This window comes from Hippocampus guttulatus, chromosome 3 (genome assembly GCF_054856545.1).
Source record: "Hippocampus guttulatus isolate MCC_2025c chromosome 3, RoL_Hgut_1.0, whole genome shotgun sequence".
In the NCBI taxonomy this organism is placed as follows: Eukaryota; Metazoa; Chordata; class Actinopteri; order Syngnathiformes; family Syngnathidae; genus Hippocampus; species Hippocampus guttulatus.
The window spans coordinates 15,727,152-15,741,836 of NC_141263.1; the positions used below are offsets into that span (position 1 = coordinate 15,727,152).

The 14,685-nt window shown below is 40.0% G+C and overlaps 1 protein-coding gene across 1 annotated transcript in view; it reads left to right on the forward strand.

Moving 5' to 3' along the window:
* The first annotated feature begins 550 nt into the window (after positions 1-550).
* The window catches only part of LOC147207644 (heterogeneous nuclear ribonucleoprotein C-like 1), a 36,040-nt gene continuing 21,905 nt past the window's right edge, over positions 551-14,685 (forward strand). Inside the window, exons 1-2 of the mRNA XM_086107846.1 lie at positions 551-678; positions 6,893-6,968. Of these exons, the coding sequence (XP_085963972.1) occupies positions 657-678; positions 6,893-6,968 (98 nt within the window). The 5' untranslated portion in view covers positions 551-656. The remainder of the gene's footprint in view (positions 679-6,892; positions 6,969-14,685) is intronic.

Below are 14,685 nucleotides of genomic sequence, written 5' to 3' on the forward strand. Positions count from 1 at the left end.
GTATGACAGTTCAAACCTAAAATCAATGTAATGTATTTCCATTATTTCTCAATTCTCATTTGGAAGATTGATTTGACCTTCCAAACAAACGTCAAATCACCCCTATGAACAGAGTGTGTTTGACCTTTCAGCTCCACTGCAGTATTGCTACACTTGATTTTATTGCACATTCAACCCAATAACAAAAAAAATAATTTTCTGGATGGTGGTGATGCTATTTGATGATGGACTTCAAACCAATGATGGTATTATTATTAATTATATGGACTTTCAAAGGCCTCGAATGCTTCATACTTCCCCCTGCGACCCTTTTGGTGGGACTCGTTTTGTTTTGTACACTGTATGGCTTGAACAGACGTGAGTGTGAGGTGAGAATGGCTACAAAGCTCAGTTTCCTCATATACCCTCCGGCTGCTGAGTGAAAACCAGCCGCGCGCTCTCAAACCCTCCTTTCAATTCTCATTCGAATGGAACAGCCCATTGCACCTCCGTCCACCCCTCCAAGAGTCAAAACATTTGGTACATCCCAGTGGTGCTTCTGTAGCTGGCTTGACACTGGCTCAGTAGTATCGCAGCAGTCAGTCAGCCGCAAGAGCTCAAAGGTCCTCATTAAGCTATCTTTTATCTCAGCCTCCTGCCTGTTTCGCATCTCTGTTATGACCCTGTTCAGCCCAAGATGTGAGTATATCTTTTTTTTGTGTGTGTGTCTTGTGTGTGTGTGTGTGTGTGTTACTGGACGTTTCACTGTGTTCAGAAAGAAAGGGAGGGTGCTCGCATTTAGATCTATTTTCTTCATTTTCACCCTTAGTTTCATGAAAAACAATTTTCCTTCACTTTGAACCCCTTTTGGTTTTCCTTATATGTTCAAGGTGTTCTCATCTGAAAGTGTTGTGACACTTTACCAATGGAGGATTGGAGTTTATGACGTTAAACATGAGGGGACTCTGAGCCCAACCTGTGTCTCACATTGGCAAGGTCAGCAGGCTCTCTGTGCTTAAAGGCTGGTTGCGGCTTTAATTAAATATATTATGTAGTACTGGAGCTCTTGGGAGGAATCAAAGATTTTCTTTTGCAAAATCATCACATTAAAGAGGGAGTTTGATTTGTGGCCACGTTTTTTTTATAGTGCACTTACAACTTTTGCTTCAATTGAAGAGCAGAGCTCTCCTCACAAATCCAGAAGAGGTTAGAGCCAAGTAAAAACACATAGGACAAAATCATGTTACGCTAAGTCTTGCATGTGAATGCCAAATATCTTTTGGATATGTGCTTGCAATCTTAAGGTTTCTTCAGTTAAACTCTGTGGCCTTTTTTGGTGAGAATGATGCCTTTACAGTTAAAAAAAAAAGATTTTGACCTGAGAATGAAAAGTAAAATCCGGCCTGTAACATTGCCAACCACTTGAATCTGGTGTGGGGGGAGGTTCAAGTACAGAAAAGTGCAACGTAACAAAAAAGACATGAAGGATTGTTTCCCATTATGATTCCATTACTTATTTCATGTGTGTAGGCCATATTTGATTTTTCTAACACAGTGGGATATGTTAGAGTTTACAAATAGAAGTCTGTTGTACCCAACAGATTGAAAACCTAAATTAATTAGTACTTTTAATACAAATAAGTGTTATTATTATACAATATTTTTTATTATTATTCTATTCATGCATTAGCTGAGCTGCGCATCCTCACGAGGGTCACGGGCGTGCTGGAGCCCATCCCAGCTGTCTTCAGGCAGTAGGCGGGTACACAATGGTTGCCAGCCAATCGCAGGGCACACCAGAACGAACACCAACCATTCACACTCACAATCTCATTACGGATAATAGAGAGTGTCGACTTAACCTATCATGCATATTTTCTTGGAATGTGGGAGGAAACTGGAATACCTGAAGAAAACCCACTCAGGCATGGGGAGAACTTACAAACTCCACACAGGAAGGCCAGGGCCTGGAATCTCACCTTGGACCTCTGTACTGTGAGGCGGGTGTTCTAAATAGTCGTCCAACGGTCCACCATCATCATCATCATCATCATCATCATCACTCATTATCATCATGACTTTCATTATTATTATTATTATTATTATTATTATTATCATGCTCAGTGCTTATGGGTATAAGCAAAGTTGTGACCATCATGATGAGAAGCTGAAATGAGATATTTTCCAGTTTCTTTATGGGCTGAATGGGTGATTAGTTCGAGAATGCACACTGCCCGTGTAAGTGGGACTACAAAACAATATTTGGGACAGTCACTTTTCAGAAGGAATGTTATTTCTCTGCTCCATTTGTAAAAGGAGATAATTGGAAATTATGTAACTGATTAAAGAATGGTTTTCTAACCAATGCATGAAACATGAAGCAAGAGCAGTAATTATGATGGAAACATAAGTCAGACTTTTTCTTTTAATCTGATCATAATATTATTTCATCTCCCACACATCAGTGACTTCAAAGTGCACACATTAATAAGCGTAGTGTGGCAATTTTTAGCTTATTACACACAAGTGAGTGTGCTCGCGTGTGCGTGTGTGATTGTACATCAAAAAAAGCAAAAAATGTTTTCAAGAAAAGGCATTTCAAATGAAAGCTGCATGTACACAAATTCTCGCAGCTAATTTTTGCACAGGACTACTACCAATCGTGACATTTCCTCTTTTAATAGGATTGAAGCTGCATCTGATCGTGAGGTAATACATTTGGTGTTCGTTGATTGACCCCGTCAGTAAAGTTAACTGTCTTGAGTGCTGCAAGGAAGGTCGAATAAGCAATGAAGAATTTTGCTTCCGCCCACGGTGGTGGCGGCCTGATGAAAGTCTTCTGCGAAAGTAGAAATGATTGACTCCTTTATGTAAGGAAAACTATTATCTATCCATCCATCCATTTTCTAATCTGCTTATCCTCACAAGGCTCGCGGGCGTGATGGAGCCTATCCCATGCAGTCCTCGGGCAGTAGGCGGGGAACACCCTGAACTGGTTTCAAGCCAATCACAGGGCACACAGAGACAAAAAAAAAAACATTCACACTCACACAAAAGGACAATTTCAAGTGTTCCATTCACCTGCCATGCATGTTTTTGGAACTTTGGGAGGAAACCAGAGTACCTGGAGAAAACCCACGCAGGCACAGGGAGAACATGCAAACTTCACACAGGAAGGCCAGAGCCGGAATCAAGCCCCGCACTTGCGCACTATGAGTCCATTGTGCTAACCAGTCGACCACCGTGCCGCAGAAAACTGTTCTGTCACTATTTATGTTACGCTGTGTATGTATGTTACAGTACTGTATATGTTACTTGACTTATGTTACTTCTGGAATTATATCTCCAACTTAAACAGAGACTGTAGGTTTTGATAAAAGCTTAAATTATACATCGCTAGAAAGATTGTATCCTGAATCAATTTCCACGCATTCACATTAACACGCAATGAGCCATTATACATATCATAACATTTATTGTTTAAAGTGTGGAGTGGTGAACACACACACACACACACACACGCACGCACACACACACACATTGAGACTCGATACTACAATCGTAAACCATCTGATTTTAGTGTGGTTCCACCAGACAAAAGAAAACGATGCCCCCCGCATTGTCACCATGACTGATTTAAAACAGTCTTTATCGGCCTTGCTGAGGTTTGAAAACAAGCAGTCTGGAGTTCATGGTTTCCACTTACTAAAGAAGACATCAGGGAATATTGGTCGGGTTTTTTTTCTTTCCGAAATACATAACTTCAGCAAAAACCGACATCCCAGCATGAGCACTCATAAAACAAATCTAATGAGATCTCATCTAATCTAATTTCAGCTACCGCACGAGAATGAAACGGGTCAATATATAAAGTGCCTTTGGTGTGTTCATCAGAATCACTCAATCGTCATGAGAATGTCGCAGAATAATGAAACTCTGAGGTTTTTACTATACGTAGCAAGAAATTTGCACACATAACAGTACAATAATAAGTCTCTGAAAATGTGTTTTTTTTCTTCTTCTTTTTTTTCCATGTACTCATTAAATGCTAACATTACCCAAAAACGTCCAGCCTGTGAGCAAACTGACATATTTTGCTGTTTGTTTGCAGTTTGTTTACAAAAGGTTTGGGAGCCAAGTCCCCAAAAAATAATGCAGAATTTAATGTTTTGCCACTTAAATGGGATGATGCAAATGTCCAATAAATAAACAAACTGCAATCTCGTTTTCCTGGGCCACGCAGAATATAAAAATGAGCATCCTGTTGTTTTTATACAGGTCTCGTATTGTATCTCGTTAGGCGTACCTAACATTGTGCTATATGTTAAAAACCATGTTGTAATGTTTTCTAAAACAACCTTGGTAAGCAAACGGGCGTTTTGAACAAGCAATATTGTATTTGTATATTCGATACTGGCCTCAATTTAATTGTCATCTTCATGCCCTTGGGGCTTAGATGTCAGCTACGCTGACGCACCAGAGGAGAAACAGAGAAGTTGCCCAGCGGGTCACCTCTATTTAGCCTCATAGTGTTGCGAATGTATATCTTCTGTGCTAAGCAAAAGCCCAGACATGTGTTTTTGTGCACGCATTTGCAAACCACACTTAATTAATTGTAGCTTGCAGCCATTTGAGGGCTTCACTGCGTGAGTGTATGTGCAGTTGGCCCAGTCACACTCCATTCAGCACCCATCTGTCCATGTCTTCCTCTCCTCTCCTCTCCTCTCCTCTCCTCTCCTCTCCTCTCCTCTCCCCTCCTCTCATCATCCCCTTTTCTACACTCTTTTGGAAAATCGAGACAAAGCTTCAAGCAGCGGAGACCATACTCTCATGTGTGATGTCAACAATGGGTTTGTTGGCATGTTACAAACTAAAAATGGTTCATTGTTATTTGGCCTGTTGCATCGTTCTTAGTAGCGTGTTTGTAATTGACAGCCAGATAAATGTCAAAGATGGATAGGAGTGATGTGAACGGCAGGAGGGCAAAAATAAAGGTGAACAGCTGGTTCGCGATGGCAGGCCTAATCAACGGTAAGTGATAGGAGGTGAACGTGAAGGACAACCCCTGACACACTTAATGGCCGCTTTTCTCATTAGCGTGTTAAATGATAGTTAACAGAATTGTTATTTACAGTACATCATTATAAAAATGGCTGTAATAATGATAGACCAAATAGGATATCCCTCATGTTGTGTTAGCATTAGCATCTGCGCTAATGCTACTATTCAAACTTTTGTGTGGTGCTTCTTTAGTTGCACATTTAACCAAACGGATTTGCCTGTTGTAGGACAGATAAAGTTTTATTCTACTCTAAAAATGCTTAACAATGGTTCATACAAGGTGTGCCAGAATTCCAACACAAGGCCAACACATAGTTGCTATTTGCTAGCCTTGAACTGCTACGTGTTGTGAAGTAATGTGAGTTCACTGCCACCACCCAGCGCTCTTCTGTAAAATGTTTACTTACAAATCAAGGCAAAAAAAAGCACCACGACAGATTGGATCGGAAAAAAAAACGTATAAAATGGGTCACCCTTATCTCAAGTCTTTTTGTGACCCGTTTTCCGACACATCTCCTGTTACATGTTACAATTAAAGCATCTAATTACGATTAAGCATGCTACCAGCCATTTATGTTGATTTACAAATGCTGTATTAAGTTACCACAGTGACTAAAGAGTTAATAGCATCGAACTCCGACCCCACACGAGGTTAAAAACAAGTTTAAAAGAAATCAGTGTGGCGCCATAATGGTCTCTTTTGACATCGGAGGCTGGGTAAAGCCAAACAAGACCATGCACCACTTTTCTACCAAGTGCTATAGTTCAGTTAGTTTGCCACAGTTCATTTTGGATTGGTCGGCTTGCGTTTCCCTTCACATGTCACATAACATAAAGAACATGTCATGTGAATGAAAACTGACCATTAAGTTAACAAAGAAAAGGAAAGTAACAGTAATATGCAGTTTGTTGATGTAAGCATAAAACTTGGAGTCCTCTTTTTGTCCTAATATAGAGCAATTTATTTCAACTGCATGGCAGTATTTGAGTCGGTGTATCGTTCGTTCTTTTCATTTTCTAAAACTGAAAAAGTGACTCAATTATTTTATTGTTGTTGATTAAATCTGACACCAAGAAGGAAAAGTGCCTGCTCAGTAATTCAAATTACTCCCGCAATTTGTTTTCTTTTGTGCTAGATTTAACAAATGAATGAGTCACTTTTTGTTTTTCGACTCAATTGAAAATGAAAAGAACAAACGTCTCACTTTTTTGTTCCTTGCTTCTCATTCATAGACGATAGTGTGTGTAGGTACTAGGTATATCCTCCACAGGCATTCTGAAGCGTACTACTGCAGCAAAAGGGTGTTGAAGAATTGGATGATTCAGGTTAGGTTCTAAAGATTCTAAGATCCTTAACAGTGAGGGGAAAAAACACCATGGCGTGCCATACATTGATGGAAACAAGGCTTTTAATGGATGGTGTGTGAGTAAGTGACTCATCGAGACTCAAACGAAGAAAGTAAAATAATTCATTCAACGAAAGCTGGGCAAACTTGTGAAGCGCCCTGTCTGGTTTTGTCTATCCATTTATAAGTTAGCAGACCGCGTCATGCTTCATGGAGCATGACATATGACGTTAGCATTTGACAGATTGGTCTATATTTTTCATTTTTGTGCGGCGAGAATGATTCCAAATTCAAATTGTACCTACAGCAAATGCAAAGGTACCTCAGAATTGTAGTATGAAACCCTTGAGCAAAAATATTTCATACTTTGAAGAGGGAAGGTTGAAGCACAAACCAGATATTTTATCCTATTTTTATTACGTGCTATAGTACTGTGTTGCCACAGTGTGCTGTGATGTCTTTTTTAGTATATCAGTATGAGGTTAATGGGCTGTTCATGCTTGCAGACACGAGCATGAGTGGAGACCTCAAGTCAAGTCGCTCCAGGGCAGCAAGTAAACGGGCCAGCAACACCACTTATGGGTGAGTGTCAACCACACACACACACACGCACACTTGCGCGCAAACAGATCTTTGTCTACAACTCAATGGCTGCACCACCTGCATTGCAATTGATGCAGCATTATTTCTTAATGTTTTATACCAGCTGAGTATGTAGTATGCCATTGATTTTCGCCGAACGTGCTGTCTACACCACTCAGGGTTTTAATCTATCATCTGATGTTGTGAACGCTTATGATATCGTCTGATTACATGTTATTGTTGCCGATTGAATACAGTGAGAAGGGAGCCAGGCTCACTGTGCGAGCTGGCTGGTGGAAGGCAAGCAGAAAATAGAGAAAGAACAGTATGGGCCTGTAGCGGAGGTTTGTGTGTGTGTGTGTGTGTGTGTGTGTGTGTGTGTGTGTGTGTGTGTGTGTGTGTGTGTGTGTGTGTGTGTGCGTGTGCGTGTGCGCGTGTGCGGCAAGTCTGTCATCTCTAGTGGAAACAATTGTCTTTCCAGGAAAACCACAGCCTTGGAAAAAAAAACAACAATATTGCTGCAACCTGGAATAAAGAATGTATTGGTGCAACTACTAGCATTATTTAAAACTGTGGGGAGCAGGAGATTCATCAGATAGTGACATGTAGGGGTTTGAGGAAAAATCTGGATTATTTTTTTAGTTCTGTCAATGTTGTGTTAATGTTTCAATTGAAAATGGTCATACTATAGAGCCAAAGGGACTGAAACAATACATAACTTTATTTTATGTATGTGTATATATATAAATATAAAATGTTCTTCACAATAATAAGATTAATATTGCTTTTGTGGGATATGAGTTAAGCAGTATAATCCACCCATTTTTGTTCCATCTCAGGAGGCGACCATGTGAACCACTTACTGTCGACTGAAAATGGCATCACAGTTGCTCAGGTCTCAGGTAACAACCAACCATGCAGCTCAACTTCAGAAAACAACTTTGAGGTCATTTTCAGTTGACAAAAAGTGGCAAGATGGCCGCCCTCTGAGATGGCTAAAACGGGTGGATTTTCCTTCTTAACTCATATTCCACATACATAATACTAATTACAGTGATGTGTTTACACTAGTGAAGGCGCATAGAACCTGTTACTGTAAAGACATTTTTGGGGGGATTGACTTCCCCTGTACTGTATCAAACCGTGGTTTAGACATCGAGTTCCAAATCAAATCTCAAGTTTGAGTTCTTCTAGCCCTAATACAGGTACAGGTATAGCGTGTACAATATTATGAAACTATTGAAAAGTGTTCAGTGAATACGATGTGTTTTTTGGCACCCTGTATTTGTCATTGTCTGTTTTCATCTTGGCACATTCCTCTGAACTTCATCCTTGGCTGCAGTTCTAAAGGCTAAAGCACCACTAATGTGCACAAGCCAATTTTTTCTCTGTAAACTGAAAGTGCTGGTGAATATTAAATCATTTATGGATATATTCAAAATACATTGTAAGACATTTACCCTACGGCCCGAACAGAACAATAAAACAAACACTACAGGGAAAATAATATTAACAAATGTCATAACTTGTTTGCCCCAAGCCTAATGAGCAATTTCATGAACAGGCTTTCACTGAACTGGGACCCTGCATATGTTTGCTTCACCGTACTCCCAAATAAACACTGATAGTTCGGCATCCCCACCAGCTCGATTCCATCCCTCTCTTGCTGGGCTTGCTTCACCATATCATCTTATCCAGTGTAAATAATGCAGGACGGACATGCAATATTAAATCCCAAACATGTCATTTTGAGCGTTTAATCCAGCCAGGCTGCTACCTCCTCTGTCGCCCAATCTCAGGCCATCCTTAAACCTCCCCCAACTCAATTTGCCCATTCCTCCATGAAGTTATTCAGCAGTATGCGGCCATGCATTAATAGGGTTAGTCACACAACACCCCCACACACAATGTACTGCCACAACCGGAACACACCTGAGGTATTAGCCATGATATCGCCTCGGTCCACCTGATAATTCACTGAAATGACATGGTATTAGAGAAAAACAGGTCAGCTTTCTGGATGGTTTAGGTTCACTTGCAGCAGTTCACAACCTTTCCAATACCTTACACCCTGAGAAAACTTTTAATCGCCCTTGTATCTCATTTCAAGGAGATGAACAATTTACAGTGGTACCTCAATTTACAAGTCACCCAATATGGTATCAGACAGAAAAGGGCTCAGTGGCCATTAGTTCAACTGATAATATACAGTCCTATAGCAGTTACTGTTTGTACAATATTGGTGGTGTTAAAGATAAAAGGACAGGTAGAATTTCAGCAAGACTTTTCGAATGGATGCATGGATAATATTGTTCCCAATATTTTGACTATCTTGGAAGTAATTAAAGCCAATCTTGTGTTGTATAGCCTAGGATAATCGAAACATCCACTTCTCACTGTGTATGATCGCAGAACAAAATGTGACCATATGCTAAATAAGAGCAGTTGTGTTTCCCTGTTTCGGATTTAGTGTTTGCATTTTCTCTGTTGGGAAAGTGCATTACAGCTTGTCAACTTGCCTCAAAAATCACAATAAAATCTTCGAGAAATGAGCACCTACAAAAGCCTGACTGACTTCACACTTTTCTCATACAGTACAGAACCCAGAGATATAGTGAACACCGCCGGCGGTGTCCAAGATTTTCAACAAACACAGAAAATTACACTCCAGAATTGCAGCGTCCTGATATAACTCCAACTCCATATCACTTGCCCTTTATTAGAATCAAATACTTTGTACTCTCTTTCACCCAAGTCTGTTCACTTCCTCCCTCATTAGGATGTCCTTCTTGTCACACACACACACACACACACACACACACACACACACACACACACACACACACAGGTATCTCCATGACACCCCGAGGTCACTTGGACCCAGCTGTGGAAGTAGTGATGAGCGAAGCCAATGTTTCACAGGCCAGATGCTTCTACATCATCAATGTGCTCCAGTGCACCACTATAAAAGCTCACTCTATTGTATAGGAAGGCTCAGCTGATAGCGGAAGTGCGTATGTGTGCATGTGTGTTTGTGTGTGTCTTGTACATACAATGTGTAGCTCTATGTAAGACACTTTAAAAAAAAAAAAAAATTAAGTATTTTTTTTTTAGGCTTTCCTGGTTTTATACTTGATGTGTATATGTCTCTCGGGATGAGAAGCAGAGGTGGACCCAATAACCTTATGAGACAGACATGCACAAAGGAACTAAATTCAAAACCAAAATCAACAAAGACAAGTCACGACATTTAATTCATTTCTGTCGACTGAAAATGGCATCACATGTAAATGGATTGCTGGCAATTCCACGGTACTTGTGTTATATTTTTTCCACATTACCACTTTTGATTGTGAGATTAGAGGGCAAAAATATATCTGTCGTCCCGAAAGATCCATTACTTGAAGGTCAAATCCCTTTGGAGTCCAAAATTTAAAGAGTGACCTTTACTTTGTGCAGTTATAGCCTCGCCAGTGGAACCATACACAGGGTTCATCTTAGGATCTGCTTCATTATGCTATCACAGGAAATGCCCCCTCTGTATGGAATTTGGCTTCTCTTGCTGCACGTATTTCATTCGCTCATTTTGTTTGAGTTATGAGAATTGTTGTTCATGGGGGACGCTGATTTACTATGGATTGTGCTGTGTTACAAAGCAGGCCACGTTTAGTACAAATTAATCATCAGCTGTCATTTTATGAGTTTATCTTCGCATAGCCACATGCAGAAACAGTATATAACCACGACTGACAGAATAAAGGCACCCCATAATAAAAACAAATGACAGTCATGGTTAAGTTTAGCCATCCATTGTTTGAAGTACAATTGCAGCTCTTTGCATCTTCAGAATCATATCCTCCCCCCATTTCGTGCAACGGTTGACGTTTATTTTGACAAATTGTACAATTCATCAAATCGGTGGCTCGGCAAGCTTGACATCTGTAAAACAACCAGAGATGGAAAAAACGCACAGGCAATGTTAATCTTCCTGTCTGGGTGACATCAATCTGCTGCAACATATTTTGGTGACATTACTTTGATTGTCACATAACAGCTGAGACTGCCATGTGTCCCCACTCTGCTGTACACGTGCAACTAAAAAAGACTTTGTATGAAAAAAGAAGGACGCGTCAGAAACCTTCTTTTTTATTTTTTAATAGGAAAATGAAGCATGATGTTCAGGGTTCTTAATTAACACCGGCCAAATGCAGATTAAAATTCAATTTGGCGGTTGTTGAGGAAAACTACTAGCTAGTTTGGCCAGTGAAGATTGGAGCTTGGGTGACAAAAACATTCTCTTTTGCCCAGACACATCCACCTTTTTACACACTGTCGGGACATTTGGGAAAATTCTTTAAATTCATGAAAATGTCCAGCTTGAATTGTTTTTCATGGGACCATTTAGAATGTGTTTAAGTCAACTGACATTTTGCAGGACAAATAAGAGACTGAGTGCACTGTGTTGCTATCGGCGGGTGTGACGTGGGCACTGCCTGAGGAGAGCCCAGAAGAATAGGCAAATAGAAGTGTGTGGAGCAAATGTTTGCTGCTTACAAGAGGAGAGCGTTCATTTACAAAGTTGACTGACTTCTTTACTTGTTAGACCTAGGAAGGGATTCAATTAATACCATGATATAAATTTCAGGCCCCTTGGTTAGGCCCCAGTCTCTGTTCAAAGCAGTTTAAGTCTGTAGCAAAACATATTTACATATAATCTTACTTTTATGTAGAAAGAATATGTTCCTCGTGCAAAAATCAATGTTTTTGCATGACAAGTGAAAATGAACAAATAGGTTGCAAATAATGAAAGTTACATCACTAGTTAAAAGGTCCAGTTGTTTTGTACTGTTCATGCCTATTCCAGTTGACACAATGACTTTCTCTTCATTTCTCATCTCTTCAGAAAAAAAAAAGCAATTCATTCAGCTGATGTCTGCATCTTGATAAAATTAAGTTAAATGAAGTGGATCATAACCTATTCTCAAAAGACATTAGATGAAAATGAGGGAAACATTTTCAACAATATTTCTAATATTTTTCCTTCCAATAAGATGGTTGTTGTACATCTTAAAGCATCCTCTAATATTTTTTTTCATAATTTGGAAGCCCTTTGGGCATATTTTCCAGAGATCCCAAAATAAAATCTTTTGGGGCGCTGCACTTTTTAATTGCTGACTGAGTGTTTTCTTCATACTCTATACACATACAGTATTTGTAAGTGACATGTTTATACTGTATTACATGTTCATGTTTTTACAACTTTAAATGTTCTGACTGTATTTTCCATCGTAGTTGGCAGCCATTTTATTGGAAATGGTTACAGTGAACTACCGTTGTAATGTACAGATTAGTTCCCTCGAGGTACGTCGTAACGAGGTTCGACTTTATTCCCCATTTGAATTTTGAAATTTGAAGAACGCTGTATGAAATATTTGTAGTTAGTCAGGAGGATAGCAAATGTACTAGAGTAGGTCATTCTCGTGTGCACATATTTTTGGGGCGGGGTCAAAATAAGTCCCATTGTTCAAAACTAAGCTGAAATTGTACAGCAAAACTGATTTTATTTTAGCTACATGTCACAAAGCAAAGCCCAGGAGTAACAATTTGCTGCAGACTGGCAAATAATGGCAGACAGCAAGGCCATCCGAAGAACCCCCTGCTTGTTGTTTCTGTGAATTATAGTGTAATGCACTGCACATTGTCGTTATTGTATAACGGATGTCGCGAGGTTGGAGGCATGGTACGGCTGGGGGGGATTTGGCTTTGTAATGCAATTCAGTGCTGTTATGGCTTTAAGAAAATTGCTGTCCTTGAACAGGGTTTGTGGCAATTCTGACGGCCCTGTAGCACCAAGGCCCGTAAACTTGTATTTTCATTTTGAACACGTCAGACCTCACAATCAATCAGCCAGACTGACAATATACTAGCTCAGGTATGGCATCAGGCTTAAAGCTCATCGCCATCACATCACAGTTTATACTACAGTGGGAGAGGAAGAAAGAAAACACCACCAAATTGCTCTTGGCTTGTACTTTGCATTACAAACAATTGTCAGCATGAACGGAACAAAACATCCTCAAACGTAATTCTACATGCATTACGCTTCATCTATTGAGATAAATAGTGCAATGCTGCACTCGCATGCAACCCCTCTCTTGAAAGTAATCTGTTCAGCTCGTTTGGCTAAAAGAGTTTCGATTAAGATAACAAGCACGATGCTGAGAGAAAACATCGACCAGGTGAATGCCATCTTGATGAGGTAAAACATTAGTATGCTTTAGACTCCCCCCACAGTGCACCGCAATTCTTTCGTATGAGCAATTATCGAAAACCGTGGTTCTCAAATGTTTTACAAATAGCACCCAAAAAAAATACATCGCTCACCAAATTCCACCATTATCACCAATATTCCCTCAAATTTTCCATGCGACTGAGCATTCACACAAACTTCCCTGAGCATTCCTTGGACCGCGGTGAGCAACATGAGACATGCACAGTTTTTTTTAGGCATAATTAATTTGGCCAGTTTATCTAACTATGGCCGCACATTGTCCACTCATGGGAAACATGTCATTTAATAAAACACAAAAATTCCTAGTCACCTGAACTTTTTGTCATCATTTTGTCATTTTTATTCTTAATTTGTCTGTTTAGGTTTCTTTGATATCACTGTTAACATGTTTGAAATCAAGATTTCAGTCAAGCAATAAATCAGTCCGTCACGCAGTCCTTCCCTCTCACCTCTAAAACTACGTTTGATGGTGTACATATATTCCGCGCTACAATTTAATGCATCTCCTCACACCTGCATGCTCGTTTTAAAACAGCTTTGAACAACCAATGTCTCTGAAGCAAACGGATCCCTGCGGGCTCCTCTGCGCCATCCTCAAGAGGATGACAAGAAGCATTTCAAATTTTTTTTTTCGGGGACTTGCGTAGAGGCAAAAAATAACAACAAATATGCTGTCAAACCAAAGCCTACACTACACTTTCTTTAAATTTCAGCATTCATCTCCTCATCACTCTGGTTGCCATCCTTCCTCGTATAGATGATATGACTTTCTTCCTGTTGTCCTTACTCTGCTTGAGATGACGTGTGGGCTGTAGTGAAGGAAAGGTCAGCGCAGTCACAGGTGGATGTACTGCTGGAGAAAAGGTCATTGTGCCCCAAAAAAAAGAAAAAAGGTTGAGGGGCGCATCTGTTGGCTTCACTGAGCTGGAGAGAGTAACAGTGAGGAAGCTTGAACGAAGAAAGGAGTGAGTGATAGAAACAGACGTGATGCTCAGCAGAGATATGGTCAGTCTGGAGCTTTGTGAAGGTGAGATCATAGGGATGCTTTTCCAACTACAGAAACAGAAAACAACATGTTGTTTAATAACATTTATCACTTGCGCAAAAGTCATTCAAAGTGAATTTCATGAAGTTAGTCGTCAATGGATATATCCTAAGTATACTAAAATCTGTGTGTCATGGTTGACATCATATTTGTTCATCGTTCGGTTAGCCGCACATTGAGAAACGCGGCCACTGAACTGTCGAAGAATTAGTCTTTATGCAATCCCGATTGTCCACCAATGGTTTTGCTGTGATTCAAAATGTGAATGGCCGATGAACCCCATCGAAATGTCGCAGATGGCCAATCAAAAAATGCCGTGTCATACAACATTAGCTTTCGCAACCAAAATATTTGTTTCCATTGACATTGTATAAACGAGG